We start from the raw sequence: 23,674 nt of genomic DNA, 5'->3' as shown, positions 1-23,674 counted from the left end.
TACAGGCCAATATCCTTGATGAACATGGATGCAAAAACTCTCACCAAAATACTAGCCAATAGGATCCAACAGTACATTAACAAGATTATTCACCACTACCAAGTGGGATTTATCCCTGGGCTGCAAATTTGGTTCAACATCTGCAAATCGATCAATGTGATACAATACATTAATAAAAGAAAGAACAAGAACCATATGATTCTCTCAATCAATGCAGAAAAAGCATTTGACAAAGTATAGCATCCTTTCATGATCAAAACTCTTCAGAGTATAGGTTTAGAGGGTACATACCTCAATATCATAAAAGTCATCTATGAAAAACCCACAGTGAATATCATTCTCAATGGGGAAAACCTGAGAGCTTTCCCTCTAAGGTCAGGAACATGGCACGGATGTCCACTATCACCACTGCTATTCAACATAGTATTAGAAGTCTTAGCCACAGCAATCAGACAACAAAAAGAAATAAAAGGCATTCGAATCGGCAAAGAAGAAGTCAAACTCTCACTCTTTGTAGATGTTATGAAACTTTATGTGGAAAACCCAAAAGACTCCACCCCAAAACTGCTAGAACTCATACAGAAATTCAGTAAAGTGGCAGGATATAAAATCAATGCACAGAAATTGGTGACATTCCTATACACCAACAACAAGACAGAAGAAAGAGAAATTAAGGAGTTGATCCCATTTACAATTGCACCCAAAACCATAAGATACCTAGGAATAAATCTAACCAAAGAGGCAAAGGATCTGTACTCAGAAAACTATAAAATACTCATGAAAGAAACTGAGGAAGACACAAAGAAATGGAAAAACGTTCCATGCTCATGGATTGGAAGAACAAATATTGTGAAGATGTCAATGCTACCTAGAGCAATCTACACATTCAATGCAATCCCCATCAAAATACCATCCACTTTTTTCAAAGAAATGGAGCAAATAATCCTAAAATTTGTATGGAACCAGAAAAGACCCCGAATAGCCAGAGGAATGTTGAAAAAGAAAAGCAAAGCTGGCGGCATCACAATTCTGGACTTCCAGCTCTATTACAAAGCTGTCATCATCAAGACAGTATGGTACTGGCACAAAAGCAGACACATAGATTAGTGGAACAGAATAGAGAGCCCAGAAATGGACCCTCAACTCTATGGTCAACTAATCTTTGACAAAGCAGGAAAGAATGTCCAGTGGAAAAAAGACAGTCTCTTCAACAAATGGTGTTGGGAAAATTGGACAGCCACATGCAGAAGAATGAAACTGGACCATTTCCTTACACCACACACAAAAATAGACTCAAAATGGATGAAAGACCTAAATGTGAGACAGGAGTCCATCAAAATCCTGAAGGAGGACACAGGCAGCAACCTCTTCGACCTCAGCCGCAGCAACTTCTTCCTAGAAACATCGCCAAAGTCAAGGGAAGCAAGGGCAAAAATGAACTATTGGGACTTCAACAAGATAAAAAGCTTTTGCACAGCAAAGGAAACAGTCAACAAAACCAAAAGACAACCGACAGAATGGGAGAAGATATTTGCAAATGACATATCAGATAAAGGGCTAGTATCTAAAATCTATAAAGAACTTATCAAACTCAACACCCAAAGTACAAATGATCCAATCAAGAAATGGGCAGAAGACATGAACAGACATTTTTCCAAAGAAGATATCCAAATTGCCAACAGACACATGAAAAAGTGCTCAACATCGCTCGGCATCAGGGAAATCCAAATCAAAACCTCAATGAGATACCACCTCACACCAGTCAGAATGGCTAAAATTAACGAGTCAGGAAATGACAGATGTTGGCGGGGATGTGGAGAAAGGGGAACCCTCCTACACTGTTGGTGGGAATGCAAGCTGGTGCAGCCACTCTGGAAAACAGCATGGAGGTTCCTCACAAAGTTGAAAATAGAGCTACTCTGCGACCTAGCAATTGCACTACTGGGTATTTACCCCAAAGATACAAATGTATGGATCCGAAGAGGTACGTGCACTCTATGTTTATAGCAGCAATGTCCATAATAGCCAAAGTGTGGCAAAAACCAAGATGTCCATCGACAGATGAATGGATAAAGAAGATGTGGTATACATATACAAGGGAATATTATGCAGCCATCAAAAGGAATGAAATCCTGCCATTTGCAACGACATGGATGGAACTCTAGGGTATTATGCTAAGCGAAATAAGTCAATCAGAGAAAGACATGTATCATATGATCTCACTGATCTGAGGAATTCTTAATCTCAGGAAACAAACTGAGTGTTGCTGGAGTGGAGGGGGATGATGGGAGGGATGGGGTGACTGGGTGATAGACATTGGGAAGGGTGTGTGCTATTGAGTGCTGTGAATTGTGCAAGACTGTTGAATCACAGACCTGTACCTCTGAAACAAATAATATATTATATGTTAAAAAAAAAATCCTATCTAATGGATGTAAGTGTATGTGATTAGAGAGCTAAATACCCAAATTTGTTTCATATCAAAGCATCAGCTGCGACATCATTGCCCTGCTGCTACTTTCCTTATCTGTCTGGCTGATTTAGAGATAATTTCTTTTAATTAGTGAGATCAGAATTAGTGACCACCCACTTTGGTTTTCTTGGGTCAATCCAGCAAATGTAGACTTTTTGTTTACTAGATATATTTTGAACACAGAGTTTGATAATTGTCCTGATCTTACTGCTCTGTTTTCATACAGCTTTTCTTTAGTGTAACTTAGATTTGTTTGTTTGTTTTTGTTTTATTTTTCAATTGAAACTTAATTTGATTTTTCTAATTTTTTCTCCATTACTGTTGCCCTGCTCTATTTTTCTGCAGTTGTCTACCCTCACTTTGGACCCAATTCCCATGGTCTTCATTTTCAGACCATTTTTTTTATCTTCTCCTCAGTGGTTATTTTGTTTTATTAATTATTTTTGGGAGATTGTTCTCGCCTTAATTCTCCTCTTTCTGTTCTCTCTCTCTCAGATTCATCTTCAGTGGTCACAGTTCCTGCTTCTTTGCTTCTATTTCAGAGCATTCTGATATTTTATCCTAAGTAGTCAAGGTTTCAGATTTCACTGAGCAGATACTTCGCAATTTCATTAGAGCTTCTCAATGGGGCAGTATTAGGTGGAATTCATAATTCTTGCTACTAAGACATAAGTGTACATTTGAGTACTTTAGGCCTACATGTGTAATTCTGACCAAAGTAAACGAATCTCTGGACTTCCTTCTCATTGTCCTTGGATCTTGCCAGTCTTCTACCATCCTGCAAAAACTTTGAATTAACTTTCATTATGGGCTTGATTTCTTTTCATGTGTGATTGATGATAATAAAGTACATTTCAACTCATATTAAACTTACATAGATTATATGGGGACATTATTCATGTCTGTTGCTTTTAGCTAGTTATACGTTTGTAGCTTTTAGCATGTTATATATTGTATTGCTGGGGGGGAAATTATTTTTTGCCTAGTCTTTTTAATCTTTCTGGCATCGATTTCTCTTTTAGTTTAAGAGTAGCAAAACAGCCTCTGTATTCAGACCATGGTGGCTATGATTGCTAATATAATGAGTTTAGTTTATGGAAACGGTTCCAAAGTAGCATACAAAGCAATCAGCTGGATACATGAGAGCTTCAGAAAATATGACTCCTTTGTCTCCTAGGCTAACCAAAAACAGCTTGTGCAAAAAAGAAAACTCTGCTTAGAAAATCTATGTGGAGCCTGGAATTTCCATAGCAATATGATTTGATAACTTTCTGACACGTCATTTATACTTCAAATAATTCTCTATGTTAATTAGTTGACAGTCACAATATCTCTAGTGCACATGTTATGGTCCACAGAGTAATGTCATGGATTTTATTTTCTCCCAACATTTTATTATGAAAAATTCAAACCTACAAAAGAGTTGAAAGAAGAGTATAATGAACTTTCTTTAACCCTATGTCTAGATGCAGTAATGTTGTTATTTTGCTATATTTGCTTATTTAAATATGTATACCTATGCGTGTGTTTGTGTGTATTTTTGAACTGTTTTATATATTTTATTAGTATTATTTTTTAAAGATTTTGTTTATTTATTTGACAGGGAGAGACACAGCAAGAGAGAGAACACAAGCAGAGGGAGTGGGAGAGGGAGAAGTAGGCTTGCCTCTGAGCAGGGAGCCCGATGTGGGGCTCGATCCCAGGACCCTGAGATCATGACCTGAGCCGAAGGCAGATGCTTAACCAACGGAGCCACCCAGGCTTCCCTATTTTTTTTTTTAAGATTTATTTATTTAGAGAGAGTGAACAGGGGTAGGGGCAGAGGAAGAGGGAGAGAGAATCTCAAGCCGACTCCACACTGAGCGCGGAGCCCAATGCGGGGCTTGATCTCATGACTCTGAGATCATGACCTGAGCTGAAATCATGAGTCAAATGCTTAACTGATAACTGACTGAGCCACCCAAGTGCCCCTTGAATTATTTTAAAGTGGAAGATATGAAACTTTGTGCTGAAATCTTTCAGAATACATTTCCTACCAATAAGCATATTCTTTGATAACAACATTTTAAAAATTACTTTATGATTCCTTATTCATAAATGTGGTTAAATTATCATCATCACTTTCCTTTCTACTTCTGATATCCACTGTTCTTAAATTATGTCTAATGAAGAGAACCCAGAATTAGATACCCTATATTTCAAATTAATTTTAGTTCTTATTTACTACACTGTGACTGGACGGAAGATTTTCTTTTTTCCCTTTCAGAAAGAAAAAGTAGCTTCTCTAATCATACAAAATTGTGCTTGCTTTTTATTGTGGGTCAGATTCCAGAATAGATTTTTTAGGTGATTTGTGAGCACTTAGATGAGGAAGAGGTGATCACCAGTAAAACTGGAAACCAGTATTCTTACTTTATTTCCTAGTAGATTATTGTATCAGGGAAATGCAGTAAACACTTGGTCTCCCCTGAAGAAATTGTCATATATAACACTTGTAGTTCGAGTGGAGAGCAATATAACTCAGGGGGAATTTTCTGATGGCTGAAGATATTTATTATTTGACCTTTTATAGAAAAAATTTGCCCATCCTTTATCTAGAATCTTATTCTATTATGTTAGTTTGTATGTGTGACTATATCTAAATCTATGTGAAAAGGGCAATTAAAAAATTGTTGAATAATTATGAGGCACTTGGATATGTTCAAGAATAACTGTAATGGGGGCTCCTGGCTGGCTCAGTTGGTGGAGTGTGTGACTCTGGATCTTGGGCTTTTGGGTTTGAGCCCCACATTGGGTGTAGAGATTATTTAAAAATAAAACCTTAAAAAAAAAAAGAACTAGTGCAATGAATTTCTCTGGGTGACATAGTATAACTTTTGGATGACTTTAAAACAGACCTTAAAAGATATGCAGTCACAATTGAAATTTTGAAAATAATTTTAAGGTTAAGGTTTATGTTGGTTCATTGTCCTCCAGTTCAGATAGCAGTGATCTGGGAATCAAACTCTGGGCCTTGTATCTGACTTACTGACTCACTGGGTTACAGTTTAATGGTTTTTTTTTTTTTTTAATGGTTAATTAAATACATTTAGAACTCTTTGGAAAGGAAGCATCTGAAAAGTATGAAAGCATTTCCGAATCACGTTTACGTGTATTAGGTACCTATATGTGCAGGTTGTAATGAGGAATGTTACATAGTAAGGATGGAGAATAGCAAAGACATTGTGTTTAGTTTTTCATAAAGGGTTTGAGATGTTTTTCATATATTTTTATATGTATATTTTAACTTTTCTACCTAAGCTTCTTGAGACTATATTTGGACCGTATAACCTAGATATTTCTTATATTTAATGTGAGCAGATACACTTAACACCATGATATTTGCTGAATATTTTAATGGCCATTCTTTATTGGCAGTAATACCTCAAGTAGTTGACCAGAGCCTTTATGTTCATTTAATTCTACTTTGTAATTCTACTTTTCCTGTGATTTTTCTGGACTATCACAATGTGAGGATCAACTGTGTTTACTGAAATTCGAATTGTGTCATGTGGGGGTTTGTTTCAAGTTTGGAAGTCCCTTAAGAAGTCTGACTCCTCTTGCCCTCTTTCCTCAGCTTGCAGCCGTTTGTGATGTATTTGTGGAAAACTATGTCCCTGGCAAACTATCTGCCATGGGCCTGGGATATGAAGATATAGACAAGATTGCGCCTCACATCGTCTACTGTTCCATCACAGGTATTTCGACCCCACACCCTTGTCAGTGAGTAGATTTTCCAGTTATTGGGTTTCTTTGTCCATGTAAGAAACCTCTTGCTAGTGTTGGTTTTCTTGAAGTGATTCTGTTCTCCCTAGCCCTCACCTTTCAATTAATCGTTAAAGAATATTAAATGAAGATTTTTCCTATATTTATTGGCTGTTTGTATTTCTTTTTTTTTTTTTTTTAAAGATTTTATTTATTTATTTATTTGAAAGAGAGAGACACAGTGAGAGAGGGAACATGAGCAGGGGGAGTGGGAGAGGGAGAAGCAGGCGTCCCGCCAAGCAGGGAGCCCGATGTGGGGCTCGATCCTAGGACCCAGGATCATGACCTGAGCCGAAGGCAGATGCTCAACGACTGAGCCACCCAGGCGCCCCTTGGCTGTTTGTATTTCTTCTTGAATTGTATGCCTGTAGTTTTTTGCCAATTTTTCTACTGATGTTTTACAGACATTTATAAAGTACTATTATTAATTCATATGTAGAATTGTAGGTGCAATATTCGTTGGCTTTAGGGTAGCACAGGAAATCAACATATCCCTTTAATTTATTCAAAAGTGTTAAGCCCCAGGTGAAGGAAAAGAGTGCTATAAAGTCCTCCAGATTGTTTAGCTGGGGAATGTTGTGTGTGTGTGTGTGTGTGTGTGTGTGTGTGTGTATATGTGTATTTAGGTCCAAGGAAAAAAGGTTATCATATTAGTTAAACATATTTTTAAGCACTTAACTATTAATTAGGGATGCAATATAGAAAAGTGGCTCGAAAATTCTGAGTTTAATTTTAGTTTTTATCTAATTTAATTAGTTTTTAATTAATAGTTTTTATCAGAAAATTCCTAATATTTGCAGTCTTTATTCATCTACCAAATATTTACAGCAGGCCTATGATTTGCCAGGCAATATTCTAAGGTTCTGGGATGTGGCAGTGAATAGTACATATTTATGCTCTCATGGAGGTTTGCATTATAGGTTAGGGAGATAGTAAATAAATGAACATATTCTTTAGTCTTTTTTGTAATTGAGGCCGGTAGTGATAAGGGCTAAAGAGAAATAAAGTAGGGCAAGAGGGATAGGGTGAGGAGGAGCTATTTTATACTTGGAGATAAGAGAAGGCTCCCTTGGGGGCGCCTGGGGGGCTCAGTTGGTTAAGCGCCTGCCTTTCGCTCAGGTCATGATCTGGGGTCCTGGATTGAGCTCCGTGTTGAGCTCCATGCTCAGCAGGGAGCCTGCTTCTCCCTTTCCTTCTGCCCCTTCCCCTGCATGCTTTTTTCCTCTCTCTCAAATGAATAAATAAAAAAAAAGAGAGAGAAGACTCCCTTGATAAAGTGACATTTGAGCAGAGACCTGGATGAAGTAAAGGAGTGAATCATGTAGATATCGGCAAAGATGGCTTCAGGAAGGAGAAACAGCAAGTGCAAAGGACGTAAGGCAGGAATGTGCTGGGCATATTTGAGGACCATCAAGGGTGGCTGAAGCAGAGTGAGCCAAGGGGAATGTAACAGGAAGAAAAACAGAGAGATGTTGGTTAGCAAGATCACGAAGAGCTTGTTAGAAACTCTTAAGGAATTTGGCTTTTACTTTGAATAAGTTTGTAAGTTAATGGAGTGTTTTGAACAGAAGAATAATACGATCTGACATATTTTTAAAAGAATCACTTTAGCTACTGTGTTGAGAATAGACTGTAGAGGACAAGGGTAGAAGTGGAAGAACAATTGTGAAGCTATTGAACTACTCCAGGCTAGAGATGCTGGTGGCTTGAATTAGGGTAGGAGTGGTGGAGGTGGTTGAGGAGCGATAGGATTAAAACTGTTTCTTTATTAGTCATAAAGTAATAATAACCAAAATACTCCTGTTTCTATGCATTCAGGTTACTTGAGATATAATAGTACTTTGACTGTGACATATTACTTTAGTATAAATAATGCTTTTCACAGTATAATTATGTAGTGCTTTTTTATATAAATTAAGCTATAACTGCAATGTTTGGTTGGTATTATTTTAGAGAGGATGATGAGCCCAATGATCATTACCTTCTCTACTGAATCAGCATGAGAGACAGGGTCTGTACATAGTAGATGACTCTTTCCTGCTAAATCTGACTCTTTCTTAGATGTACTATTTTATAGATATGTAATCACACTTCAATTTTTATGTCTATATATCAATATTTATATGTGTCAGAGAGAGGGAAAGATTTTTCCTTAAAAATCTCACAGTCCAGTGGAAATATGGAGGTCTAAATTACTAAAATAGGTAAAATATTATGTTCAAATTACCTTGTTATCATAAAAATGCTACATAACTAGCAAATGCGAAATCTTCTATGACAGTAAGTATTTATTTCTCATTCCCATGAATTTGCATTGGCTGAGGTTCAGCTGATCCAGACTGGTTAGATTCCAAGTTTCGGGTTGGGGGCCTGGTGTGCTCTACCTGTCTCTTATACTCCTTGGACCTATGGCTACCAAATGCATGTTTTCTTCATAGTGAAAGGCAAGAGTACAAGAGAATGAGCCTAACCTCACAAGCACGTTTAAAGCATTAGCTCACATCCCATTTGCTTAACATTCCTTTGGTCAAGGCAAATCACTCAACCAAGCCCAATGCCAATGCATGGTGAAATATATTCTACTCTTGTGGCAGCAACTACAGAGTTACATGGCAAGGTGTGGATTTCAAGAGGGGTAAAGATTAGGAATAATAATGTATTTTATCACGTCCTCCAGCCAAACAAAATGCTAATCTACGTGAGGGGCACCTGGGTGGCTCAGTCGGTTAAGCATCTGACTTCAGCTCAGATCATGATATCAGGGTCTTGGGATGGAGCTCCACGTCGGGCTGCCAGCTCCCCACTCGGCGGGGAGTCTGCTTCTCCTCTCCCTCTGCCCCTTCCCCTGCTTCTGCGCTCTGTCTCTCAAATAAATAAATAAAATCTAAAAAAAAAAAAAAAGCTACTCCACTTGGGAAGCCTCACAGTTCCCAAAGTTTCACATCTATCACTGACTATAGTTAAAGCCAAAGTTCTTCTGGGTCTTGGCTTGTGGTTAGAGAATCTCTGCGTTTTCTTCCAGTTCTCAGATCCCATATTATAGTGTGTCAAAGGGCCTTGTAGATAGATTGTATAATGCAGAAGTTCTCAGCTATGGGGAGAGTGGGGATTTTGATATGCCTTTCACTGATAGGGATGGGGGGAATAAGGAGGTGATGGGGAGAGGCCTTTGCAGTCTGAACAAGCACCTTTCATAATTCTGTAATCCTCTACATCACCATCTCCTGACAATCATGAGAAAAACATCCATACAGTTCATTCTCCTTTATTTCCTGATAAGGAAACAGGTTCAGAATGTCCAAGGGACCTCTGGTCACACAGCTATTTAATGCCAGACAGCTTTAAAACTCAGACGTCTTGACTAAATATTAAGTGCCTCTATGCTTTCCATATTTAGACATTTATCATTGATATATGTTTATTGTTATAACTTATATTTTTACGTGATGACATGGACTTTGTGATTACAAGACACTGAACAGCTTGACTTGAGAATAGTATATTCTTGCTCTTCTCTCTCATTTGTTGTTAATCATATTTACTCATCAGGGAGTCTAAATGTCAACAGAATCTTTGGAAGCAGAGGTCATTTATGAGTCATGAATTTGTGTGTATATAAAGTAAGGGCCACCTCTTTTATAAAAGTTTGATATTCTTGGTAATCAGTGTTTGTTTTTGATATTTTTTAATAAGACTGATTAGATCAGTCTAAAGTTGCATATGTTATGATTGGGATCCTAGACTTTCCTGATGTTTCCCAGTGGCATTAGTGTTCTGTCAGTGCTGTCCAAGCCCAAATAGTCTGTTCTCACTCACATGTTGGCCTTACTGCTGATGAGAGTAATCTTAGAATGGTTGGGAGATTTATTTTACTGCACTCTGACAGTTGTGTGGTTGAGATTGCCTCAGTCTGTGAAATCTGGTCTGCAGGACAAGAATGTTAGACTTATCACAAGGGAGGAAGGACCGGATTCTTTTTGTTAGCAAAGTCCTCTTATCATTTCAGAGTATGAACATTAGGGGGCAGTGTTTAAAAAGCTATAATTCACTAGGAATTACTTTTTGAGAAAACTTGTGTTTCCTCTGTACCAGTGGGTAGAGAAAATCTCTGAAAGGGTATATTTATATTTTTAAAGAAATTTTGTTTTTTAAACTGACCATTCTCTACCTCTCTATACTTTTAGAAGTATAATGATATTCTCCATGGCGCTTTAATTTTAAGTTGTACCTTCTCTCCTTTGTTTCTTCTGAGCATGTTATTAATTGTAAAAACTTAGCAGTAAAAATCCTCTCTACCACATTTTAAAATATTTACTTTTTTCTTATTAACTTCATTACTCTTTTTTCCTAGAAGGATAAACATTGCATTATATTATTGATTAGACTAATTTTGTGGAAGGAACATTGTGTATGCCCTTTAATAATTTTTGGGGGGTTGGGAAAGGGCTTTGCAAAGTACCTTTCTGATTTTTGTGAATTCCCCAAAGGCATTTTCTTAATCTCTGTCCTTGTATGGACAGATTACAGGATTCTGCTTGAGGATAGGTCCTCAAGAGGGACCTCAAAACTCATATCAAAGAGAATATTTTAGAGAGTTAGACCCATTCTTTAGTTTTAAATAGAAAAAAAGTCTGAGAGCTCTGCTTATGAGCTAAGAATAGCTAAGACAGTTTTAAGGAAGAACCTGGTAGGCACATTTGCCCTGTTAGATATAAAGACTGATACAACCCATAGTAATAAGACGGTGTGGTATTAGTACGAGGATAAAGAAATACATCGATGGAACAGAATAGAGCTCAAACATGCTGGCATATGTATGGAAACATGTTTTTTAGGGCTTATACTCTAGATCATTAAAGAATAGAATATGCAGTAATTGATGGTAGAACATTGGTTATCCTTATGGGGAAAGATAAAATTCATCTTGAGTTTATTCTGTGTAGTAACATAATGTTGATTTAAGCTCTAAATATAAAAAGTAAAACTTTAAAACTTTTAGAAAACAGTATAGGACAATGTCTTTATGACCTTAGGGCAGGGAAGAATTTTGTAGACAGCATACGAAAAGTATAAACTACAAAGGAAGAGATTGATAAACTCGACTACTTATTAAAATGAAAAACTTTTGTGCATCAAAAGCCACCATAAAAAGTCAAGGAGCTGAGTCACAGATCCTTGGAAGATAAGTGACAAAGGATTAATAACCAGAATATATTAAAAATTCCTTTAAATCAAATAGAAAAAAAGAGAAACAATTCAATGGACAAATGGGCAAGCTCCAGAAAAGGAAACCTGAATGGCCGTAAAAAGTTGCTCAGGCTCAGTAGTTTTTAGAAAAGTGCAAATTACACTGTATGTTAACTAACGAAAATTTAAATAAAAAAAGAAAAATGCAAATTAAAACAAGAATAATATTCCGCTTCACACCTAAGAGATTGACAGACATTTAAAGTCTGACACTACCAAGAGTGGATGAAGCAAAGGAATCCGTGAACATTGCTGGAGGACTGATACCCATGTTGGAAAGTGATATCCATGTTGGGAGCAATTTGGCAAGCTCTTTTGAGATTGTACACGAATCTACCCTACGATCTCTAGTTTCACTTTCAGGTACGTTCCTATAGAAAGTCTCGAACATATGCATGAGGGGACATGAAGAATGTTCATAGCAGCATTGTTTGTAATAGCAAAAAGGTGAAAATATGAGATGAAGTATATTTCAGTAGGAAAATGGTTAAATGTGTAATATAATGAATGGGATACCATGAAGCAGTGGAAAGAGTATGAAATCAACTAGATGAATTTTCCAAACATAAAATTCAGTGAAGAAAGCAAGTTATAAAAGCTGATATGCAGGATGACACTATTTATGTAGAGTTAAGATAATAAAAATTGTATATATTTTTTAGTAATTCACTTAAGTGTGGTTAAAATATAAAGACATACATAAATACTAAATTTAAGAGAATGATTACCCCTGGGAAGTGGGGAGGGAGGGATATGGGACAGGGAAGGGACATACACAGGACTTCAACTATATTTGCCAAATATGCATGCATATTTGTTATATTATTCTGTATACCCTTTTATGTTCAATATAACAAAAGATCCAGAAATACCCAAATAACTCCCTCCCACCCTCCCTCCCTCCCTTCCTTCCTCTGTCTCCCTTCTCCCACTCCAATGCATATTTCTTGAGCTTCTGTATTTCCTGGCTTTGTTGAATGTACAGGATGAACAATGCAGACATCATTTCTGCCTTTAGGAGCTTACAGCCTAGTGTTAGAGACATTTTATAAAGAAGTTAAAAAAATCGTATGGCATGTACTAATAAATTGTGTTGTTATGAAAGAATCAAGGTACTGTGACGGAGATGGAGGAGGGGATGCATAGTGTGAATGGGATGGTCAGAAAAGGCCTTTCTGGGGAGTTATCATTTGATAGACCTAAAATATGAGAAGGAACCAGCCATTCAAAGATCAAATGGAGGAGCATTTCAGGCAGCAAGAACCCCATGTGCAAAGGTCCTGAGGTAGGAAGGATCTAAATTCCTTTAAAAGCCTAAGAGAAAGCCATTGTGCCTGAAATACCAAAAAACAATCAGAATGCTTGAGAAGACACTGTATAGGGGTGCAAATGCTATGGCATACTGGGAAGGATTTGAGCAGGAGAGGGATATGATCCAGATTACATTAAAAATAATCTTTAAAATAGGTAGGAATCAAATACTGATTAACTCACAGAAGAACTTCATTATAAACATTGAACATAGAATTATGCAGCCGTAAAAAAGGATGAGGTCTGCCATTTGTGATATCATGAGTGGACCTAGAGCATTATGCTAAGTGAAAGAAGTCAGAAAATGACAAATACCATATGATTTCACTCATATGTGGAAACTAAGAAACAAAACAAATGAATAAATAAACAAAAAGCAGAATCAGACCTAGAAATAGAACAAACTGATACTTGCGGGGGGTGGAGAGTGGGTGGGCAAAATAGGTGAAGGGGAGTGGGAGGTACAGGCTTCCAGATATGGAATGAATACGTCATGGGAATAAAAGGCATGACACAGGGAATATAATCAACAATATTGTAATAACATTGCATGGGGATAGAAGGTAACTACATTTGTGTGAGCGTAACATAATGTATAGAGAAGTTGAATCACTATGTTGTGCACCTGAAGCTAATGTAATGTTGTGTGTCAACTATACTAAAAAAAAAAAAAAAAAACCAAAACTGACAAACTTCTAGTCATACTGACCAAGATAAAAAGAGAGAAGATACAAAGTTAATCAATATCAGGAATGAAAGAAGGGCCATCACTTCTAACAACAAAGACATTAAAAGGATATCAACAGAATATTACAAATAACTCTATGCCCATGAATTCAAAAACTGAAATGAAATAGAACAGAATAAATCCTTAGAGGACACAAAGTACCAAAACTCACTCAAGAAGAAATAACGTGAATTGTGCTATATCTGTTAGAGAAATTAAATTTTTAGTTAAACACCCTTTGGAAAAAACTTCAGGCCCAGATGGTTTCACTGGTGAATCTTACCAAACATTGAGTAAGAAATACTACCAATTCTACACAGTCTCTTCCAGAAAATAGAAAAGGAGGGAATACTTCCAAACTCCTTTTATGAGGCCAGCATTGCCCTGATTCCAAACCGAAGACATTTCAATTAAGGAAAACCAAAGACCAATATCCCTCATGAACATGGAAGTAAAAATACTCAACAAACTATGAACAAATTGAATCCAGCAGTATATAAAGTGATAATACATCACAATCGAGTGGGATTCATCCCAGGAATGTAGGCCAGTCAACTTTCAAAATCTATGCTAAGTGTATTAGCGCACAAAAGAAGGACATATGAGAAGAGCTGCATGACCTTTGGCTTTGGCTATGACTTTAGATATATGATGACAAGAGCATGATCCACTTGGCCATCAGAAGGAGTGTAGTACTGATTCATACTACTGTATGGATGAACCTCAAAAACATCAAGGTGCATGAAAAAGGCCAGATGCAAATAGGTATTGTCTGATTCCATTTATATGAAATGTCTAAGAAAAGACAAATTTATAAGCTGTAAAGCAGATCAGTGGTTGCCTAAGGCTGGAGATGGGCTTGGGGGATTAACTGCAAAGAAGCACAAGGAAACTTTTTAGATTGTGGTGATGTTTGTAAAACTCTATATGTTGATTTATGGACTTTCAATGGGTGTATTTAATGCTGTATAAATTATATTTTCATAAAACTGTTTAAAAAGGTAAAAAAAAAAATTGGACCTTGAAAGAAAGTTCATGTTCCAGAGAGTAGTGATTAAGATAAAATTTTTTTAGATTACTGAGGAAATCACCATACCTCCATAGTGTCAGTACAGAGAACGGTGAGCCCAAATGGCTGTGGCAAATCATCCAGCGACTGCATCCAACATTCATATCATGGCAACGACAATACAAACAAAACACTGCTGCACTTGGATTCTTAGGGAGTGAGTTAGTCTGTGTGTGTGTATATATATTCTCATCATTTTCTGCATATTCACCACATAACCGCATCTCTTAAAGAAGAATAACTAGAAGCCTGCTTGCACTGTAAATCCATAAACATGTTGAAGGGGAGAAAAAGAAGGAAGGAAGGAAAGGCGGGAGGAATGGATGGAGGGAGAGGGGGATGGAAGAAAGAAGAGAAGGAAGGAAGAGAAAGATTCAAAGTTGAGTCAAATGGAATAATAACGAGCAAGTTTTTGTTGTTGTTGTTGTTGTTGTTTAACCTCTAAAAATTGTAGTCCAGTTTAGTTCACATGACATTCACATGGCAGTAAGCATCATTTCTAGATTGAATAAATAATCAGTATGGATATGACATTAAAAGGGTCCTTACAGTCAAAATAATTGGAAACTACAGGTCTAAATTATGAATGTCTTGGTTGCACCCTGTTCTCTCAGGAAATGTTTCTTCTCCAGAAATTCAGAGTATTGTGGCCATCTGTCCAACTTTATAGTCAATGATCCCCAGCAAAAGTGTGGTTTGACATATTTACCATTTCATACCAAACTCATTATTTAAACAAATAGTGACACCATCTCTGTAGGGGAAGAGAAACTTAGCACATAAATACAAGGTTTCAAAACACAGCCCATAAAGCTAGGGACTGAGATTATATTTTGTCTGTAGACATGGACTGACTCCAGAAAGTGACTTTATGCCTTTATTTTATCCCCGAAGGGAATAAACTTTTTATCTTTAAATACTTCTTTTTACCCTTACACATATAACAGATGTGTTGTACAAGTTGGACTCAGTGGAGTAGAAGCAGAAACTTTATTCTCTCCCACCCTACCTCTGCAACCTGCACTCTTGACTCATTTTCATTGCTCATGGATGAAATCCCAGGCAAGTCCTATAGATTTTTTTCCTGCTTGTTTCATTTAAAGTATTAAAAAATCCAGCCCAATCTAAAACCATAACTACAGACCCTTGTGCAGTTTATGACTTTTTCCTTTCCGTAACTTGGGCTTGCCTTTTTGGGCACCTGGGGAGAGAGAGAGAGGTGGGGTGGGGGGAGAGAGAGAAAGAGAGAGAGAGAGAGAGTGTGTGTGTGTTGGAACGTGATAGTTTCTTCATTCTTCCATGATTCTTCTCTTCCCTATTGCTAGCTGCTGTGTATAATTCCTTCAGAGTCAGGCTCTCTTAGGGAAAGGGAAGTGAGTTAATGGGTACACAAAAAGCCTTCAGTTGACTGGTGTAGTTGGAGCCCTGCATTGGAGACTTCTGTGTGCCTGAAGCTCAGTTGGTGGCTCTTTGTCTTGTGGGGAGCTTTGTAGGATCCTGAGACCTCAGACTGCAGTTCTTCCCCATCAGCCCCTGTCTTTTTGTGGTCCTCTGTACACAGACTATTTAGGTCACATGATCCTATAGGCAGTCCCTATGGGTAGAATTCCTTTTAAGTGAGTAGTTCTGCTCTTCTGATGGTCTGCTTGGCTCATTGGGCATACTGCCTCTTTCTCTTCTTCATCATGGGTGGGAGTGCAATTTACTTCCAAACCTGTTACTTTCGCTGCGTTTAACTGATGAAACCATAACCTCTTGCTTTTGGTATGTTTTTAGGCAACAAGTCAAGTCCTTAGGTAATTTCAAGTTCTCAGAACGCAGGCCAAGACCTCAGATGCTTTTTTTTTTTAAGATTTTATTTTTATTTATTTGACAGAGAGACACAGCGAGAGAAAGAGAGAGAGAGAGAGCACAAGCAGGGGGAGTGGGAGAGGGAGAAGCAGGCTTCCTGCGGAGCAGGGAGCCTGATGTGGGGCTCTATCCCAGGACCCTGGGATCATGACCTGAGCCAATGGCAGACGCTTACCGACTGAGCCACCCAGGCGCCCCTCAATGCTTTTTTTTGAAGTCTCCCTCAAGTGGCTTGAAGTAAGGGGGAGGCAGTTTGCCCTCCCCTATGGCAGGGTGAAATGCATAGCATGCTGGCAATTCTTTCTAAGAAAACCCTTGCTAAAGGTCTTAATTGCCTCTCTACCTTCTCTTGCATACCCTCAAATGGATGACAGGCTAAGGGCAGCAAAACTGGTTTCATACTATTTTAGCATCGCCCATACTGGTGTTCTGGCACTTAGGGCATTCTTTTTGGGTTTGAAGCCTCAGATGAACTGAGACAAGAGAGTTCCATTTGAACATTCTTTAACTCAAATTTTGTTAAATATGTTTTTTGGGTGGTAATGAATAATACTAAGTAGAACAAACCTGAGATATCTGTCTTCAAAATTTTTAAGTATGAAAGGATAATATTTAATGATAAAAGTGTTTTGACTGATTTCATATGCATTTTCAAATATTTAAACACAAGTGCAAAGGTCAAGGTTTTCCATATACATAATTTCTAAATAAAGATATTTTCCCAATAGCAAATACTGCTTTAAAGCTGATACTGAGTTGTTACTGGATATAAGGAACATTATGATAGTTTCCCTTGGGAACTCTTTATGAAACTGTGAAATTAAGAAAATCTACTGGACTGGAACATGAACAAAATGACTTCCATTATGTTGAAAGAGACAAAATTGCTCTTCTTAAAAGAGTTCTGCTGGGTGTATTTATGAATATGCAGTGAGTACTATCTCATGGCACAATTTTTTACATGAACGTATATTTGATCTACTCCAGTCCCCAGTTACTTTTATTTTTCATATACTATTGATCAATAAAAGAGGAATTCAAGATTTGAGAAGGAGGTTGAGCTGTATTCTCAATGCTTTGCAATTCCAGAAGCAAAGAGATAGGCTGGGCCTAGCAAAATCTTCACAATTTGAATGATTCATGGATCGTGCCAGATAACACATGTCAAGACTTAGCCATCATCCCAAAACCCTGTCATCGAACTGAATTGTTTCCCTTTATGGTAATAGGCCTGGGAAAGAAATCCATAAATTTAAAGAAGTAATGCTAGATAAGAAGAAATGTTACACTTAAAAGGATGCAAAAAATAAATGTTAGATAAAATTTAGATAGCATTTATTTCATGAGTGCTAATGATATTTTTTCCATTCTTTGGATGGTCTTCTAAGCCAGCATTAGTGCAGTACTACAACTTTCAATCCTTTACTTGAACTACAGTATTTTTAATCACAGAGCTTAAAAGTATGTAGAGTAAGTAATAGTCACGCAATCCTGAAAGATCAGAGATGTTGATGGAATATCAGATTGTGGAATCAGTGATTCTGATTTGTAAAGAATGTAAAACCCACAAAAGTTTATCAAGTGAAAAAATACCAAAGTTAAAAAATTTGGCAAACATATTTGGGTATAAGAAAAAGTAGTCTAACAAACAGGCCAATTAAAAAATGGGCAAAGGACCTGAATAGGCATTTCTCCAAAGAGGATTTACAGATGCCAATGAGCACATGGAAAGATGCTCAACAGTACTAATCATCAGGGAAATTCAAATCAATACCAAAATGAGATACCACCTCATACCTATTAGGGTGGCTACTATGAAAAAGAAAACCCCACAAAAGATAAGTGTTGGTGCAGATAGGGGGAAATTGGAACCCTTGTGCACTGTTGGTGGGTATGTATACTAATGTAAGCCACAATGGAGGTTCCTCAGAGATTTAAACAGAATTACCATATGAGCCAGCAATTCCACTCCTGGGTATATATGCAAAAGAATTGAAACCAGGGACTTGAACAGATTTTTCACATATATGTTCATAGCAGCATTATTCAAGATGACCGTAAGTTGGAAGCAACCCAAGTGTCCATTAATGAATGGATGAATGGATAAATAAAATATGGTATATGCAAAAACAAAACAAAACAAAAATATGGTACATGCATACAATGGGATATTATTCGGCTTAAAAGGGAAGGAAATTCTGACACATGCCACAACGTGGATGAACCTTGAAGATGTTTAGCTATGTGAAATAAGCCAGACACAAAAGGACAAATACTTATGATCCCATTTAGAGTAGTCAGATTCATAGAGACAGAAGTAGAAGGGTCGTTCCTGGGGCCTGGGGGGAGGGGATAGTGGGGAGATGCAAAGTTTCAGTCTGGTAAGATGAAAAGTTTTGGAGATGGATGGTGGTGATGTTGCACAACAACATAAACGTTACCGCACCGTGCACTTAACCTGGTTAAAATGGTAAATTTTATTTTGTGTATACTTTATCACGATTGAAAAAGTAAAAATGAGAATTAAAAAATAGAGTAAAAGAAAACATTTAAGTAAAAAAAAAGAGTAGTTTAAGCTACAAGGTATACCATGGGAAAAATTGCAATTACTATGTTACAGCGACAAAAATATTGCTGTATTTGCAATAGTGGTATGCAAATATAAATACTTGATGACTAAGTATTGAATATATAAAATACTCCTTTATTCAAGAATAAACTGATTCTTATGTGTATGAATTAAAAACCCTTTATTTCAGGAATTTTGTTTTTTGTTTCTTTTCAGTCTGATGGGATTAGCATATATATATGTATATATATATGTATGTATGTATGTATTAGAATATACTTGTAAATTTGCTTAATGCTAAATACTGACCAACATTCCATTTTTTGGGTCGAGGTCCTATTCTGTAATACTACTTTTATGTCTTTAGATTCTTATTCCTTTTCACCCTATATTTATCATTCCATTGTAAATAATTTATCATTCCTAACATTGTCTAGGAAATACTCAAAGGATTGAGGCAAATATTTATTCATTTAAACGAATAGTTTCTGGAGAGAAGAATTGCCTGTTAGGATAAATAGTTATAATCATGGTAAGTTATAATCTATGAGAATTGCTGATCTTTGAAATAAAGATAGAATTACTTAAATATATTCAATCTGACAAATGAAATTTTCTGGTCCCAAATATTTCTAGGAGGGTACATTTCCACTACTCCAGCCAGAAATTTCAATCTTGTTTCTCAGAGCTCTCCAAGGAAAGCCAAAATGGTAGTGGGGGACCTACCTTCACCTCAGTTAGATACATCCAGAATTTTATGTGTTCTCTTACCATCCTTATATTTTGAATCATCTACTCTTCTTCCCCTACAGTGTCTCACGTGCTTGGGTCTCACGTACTCTCAGTTCTGTTTCTAACCCAGCATATGGGTACAGTAATTCCACTAAGATGTACATCGTGTCCACACAGATAACCTCAGTTAGATCTTTTACCCGTCAGTGTTTAGATGAAGGTGCTCAGGATCATTTGTCAGCAACAGAGTCTTCAGTGTTTATCCTCAGTGCTTCTGTGGGTCTTTCGCTTCTTTGAGTGGGATACTGTATGCTTCTGTCCTCTATTCCCACCACCATTTCAGGTCTGATCTGTCCTTTGGACTTGAACTGTTTCTTAGGACACCTGGAGGCCATGGGGATTATGGACGTAAGCTCTTTGGTCTGTCCTTTTTACTGTCTTGAGTTATGCAGTCTTAAAAACCAGAGCTAATATGAAAGGCATGGAATCACTGACGGTGTGGCTCAAATACTTCTCAGGTGAAAATAGGGGGTGGGGAAGAGGGATAAGTCACAGGAGGAATCTCACATCGTGAGACGTAGGTGTGGAGAGGCAACTGTTGAAATATGTTTCCCTCTTGTGCCGTCTACCACTGCACTCCCAGCATTTCACTGGATTCTTTGCAGTTCCCCAATTCAGTTACATAGAGCAGGGGCCTGGAAGGGCCTGTGGGCCAGATTTGTCCAGTTGTCATTTTTTGAAAATAAAGTTTTATAAGAACACAGCCACGCCCATTTGTTTATATATTATCTATGGCTATTTTTGTGTGGCAACGGCAGAGTTGAGTAGTTCAACAGAGAACATCCCCGCCCCACCCCGCAACTCACAAAGCCTAAAATATTTACTATCTGGTGCTTGACAGAATTTGCAGGCCCCAGATCTAGAGCATTTGGTATTCATGTCCTGAAGGCAGGGTGACACCACAGGATGGAGAGGAAAAAACCCACCCTTTTGCTTTTATTTTATTTAATTTATTTATTTGTTCCCGAAACTCTGAGGATCCTTTGGATAGAAAATGCATTATGATGTTAAAGCTGGGAATCTGAGTCCTGTGCCTACATTCCCAAGAATGAAAATAATTCTCCACAACAAAAGTGAGTACAGACGTAATAAGAAACGGAATCAGGAAAAGATTTGGCTCTATAAAATAATATTTAAGATTTATTGTCTATTATGTGTTAGGCCTTGTGCTAAGCATCTACTATGTATTATCATATAAAATACATAATTGGCATAATTTACATATAGGTAGATCTTGTAATTATGATATATTAATTGCTTATCAATTATAAAAAATACCATGCAGCATAATCCAAAGGATTTATTATTATAAATCCAAGGATTTATGAAACTTGTATTAGAGTGTCTTGTGACCTTGGGGAAGTCATTACACTGATCTGAGCTTAAATGTCCTCATCTCTAAAATGGAAATAAATCTGCCTTGCTTACCTCATAAACTTCTAGTGGAGTCTGAGATGTAATTCATGAAAGTTCCTTCAAAGTTGTAAATTATTATGGAGAGATTAAAGACATTAAGTCATTAAATATGTTTCAGGTTATATTATGTCAATTTTATATCGGGTATAATACTAGTCCTACCTGGAACTCTTTTTCATGAGACTACGTGATGGAGAGCAAAGGCTCAGGGGTTGGAGGACCTGGGTTGAATTCCCAGTTCTACCATTATGGTTGTATAACTTCTGTCAAGTTTTTAATCTCTTTTAATCTCTGTTTTCTGACTATAATATAGGAACACTGATGCTGGTGCCTCCCCCAGCAATGTTATTATAAGGATTAAATAGAAATACAAATGGAGTCCATGAAAGTGATACAGTCTTCACATGCAATGTTATTCTCAGACCTGAGTACTCCAGACATTTCCCTTCCACATACCCTCTGCTCTGCCATGTGGACAATGATACTCAGAACTGACAGGAAGCTGCTCTCCAGCTACCATTTCTCAGGGCAGAGACTGAACTAAATATGTTAATCCTCACATCCTAACATTTCCCAAATTCTCTGGCTCAGTGCTGCTTTCTGTGCTCACTTCGTTGTATTCTGTATTAAAATGCAGTTATTTTTGCTTTGTTATATGAGTCAAAATTAAAAAAGAATACAAATGGGGAATCTTTTCTAAGTTAAAAAAAAAAAAGAATTTGTGGAACCTATACTGAGGTGACGGAATAGCTACCCATTAAAGAAATATTTATTGATGTAGATACTGTGGTGCCTAAATGGGGTGTCTCGATCGGATGGGGCCCCCAAATGTGGGGCAACGATCTGGTGGAAGCTGGTGGCGTCACCGGAGGCAGAACAAAGGGGATAGAAGTTTATAAAATACACCACAAGGGGGCAGCGGGCAGGGTAGCAGAGGAGAGACACGGCCGCGAGGCAGTGCGTGGGGGCTGTTTTTAAAGGGGAAAGATGAGGAAGTATGGTGACATATGGAATCTTCCCTTTTTTGGGAACTGTGCCTAGTTGTAAGTAGCCCATTGGCTAGTTAGGGCCTATGGATATTTTGAGGTGGGTCATCTGATGGGCCTGCCTGTATTCCGCCAGAGGGTCACTGTGGGCCCTTTCTACGTTCCATCGCTCAAGCCTGTTTGCCTAAAAGTGGCCTCTACAGATACTTTGATAGGTACCAGGAGCATAAGGATTAATAAGACACATGGGTGGCCAACAGCTCCTGGGGAAGGAGGTAGTTCATATGGAACCCAGTAGTTACAGATCAATTTAAGGAATGGATAGAAGTGCTATGAAGCACAGATTAGGGGTGGGCTAGCTCCATGGTGGTGGTGGGGTGCTAGGGAAGTCTTAACAGAGGAGATCATAATTAAGTTGACTTTTGAAATATGATGAGTTTTTTTTCCCCCCTAGGCAGAGGATGGAGGTAAAAGACATTTTAGACAGTAGGATCGATTTGGCAGAGGAATTGAGACACAACCAACATGGTGTGTTCAAAGAACAGTGCAGAGGCCTGTGTGGATAAAGCATGAGGTAGAAGATGAAGCTTGGAAAGTAAATTGAGGCCACACAGAGGGCTTTATATGCCAGATTTACAAGCTCAGTCTCTATCCTGTTATTAATAGGAAATCATCAGAGATTTTAAGCAGGGAAATGCCCTGGTCAAATCCATTTTAGGAAGATAATTAACTGCAGGTAGAGAATTGCATTTAACCAGAGCATATCCTGACAGCAGTTCATTAATTATAGTAAAATAATGGGAGAAAACAGTCTAAACAAAGCAGAAGCAGTGGGGTAGAGTGGAGGGGTGGATCAAAGAAGGATTTAGCACATGCATTGAGTGACCAAAAGAAAGGAGAAAGAGGAATTGAGATGATTTCAAATTGCCTAGCTTGAGCCATTCTGGGATCTGGGAAAAATGAAAAATGAAAATAAGTTCAATATTGGGGGCTAAGGGAAGAGACAATTTCAAGGGGAAGATGAAACGATCAGTGTCAGATACTATGCAGAGGACATTTTTGACCTTGTAGTTTCATAGCCCCTTTTATATTCTTTTGATTTTAACATTTATTAGATTGTATTTATTCATCTAAATATGCATGCATGCATGCATCCACCCATTCATTCATTCATTCAGCAAAATAAGTGTTGTATCTACTCCATGCCAAGCAATATAAGGTAACTCCTTTATTTTTATTTTTTAAAGGTTTTATCTATTTATTTGACAGAGAGGGAGAGAGAGCACAAGCAGGGGGAGCAGCAGAGGGAGAGGGAGAAGCAGGCTCCCCGTTGAGCAGGGAGCCCAATGCGGGGCTTGATCCCAGGACCCTGTGATCATGACCTGAGCCAAAGGCAGATGCCCTACTGACTGAGCCACCCAGTCTCCCC

The 23,674-nt window shown here is 37.7% G+C and overlaps 1 protein-coding gene across 1 annotated transcript in view; it reads left to right on the top strand.

Moving 5' to 3' along the window:
• The window catches only part of SUGCT (succinyl-CoA:glutarate-CoA transferase), a 732,205-nt gene that overhangs the window by 39,357 nt on the left and 669,174 nt on the right, over window positions 1-23,674 (top strand). The window contains exons 6-7 of the mRNA XM_032430614.1: window positions 6,090-6,231; window positions 22,191-22,220. Of these exons, the coding sequence (XP_032286505.1) occupies window positions 6,090-6,231; window positions 22,191-22,220 (172 nt within the window). The remainder of the gene's footprint in view (window positions 1-6,089; window positions 6,232-22,190; window positions 22,221-23,674) is intronic.

This window comes from Phoca vitulina, unplaced genomic scaffold, assembly GCF_004348235.1.
Source record: "Phoca vitulina isolate PV1807 unplaced genomic scaffold, GSC_HSeal_1.0 scaffold44, whole genome shotgun sequence".
In the NCBI taxonomy this organism is placed as follows: domain Eukaryota; kingdom Metazoa; phylum Chordata; class Mammalia; order Carnivora; family Phocidae; genus Phoca; species Phoca vitulina.
Note: the sequence above shows the minus strand (reverse complement) of the source record. Positions and strands in the feature narration are given on the sequence as shown.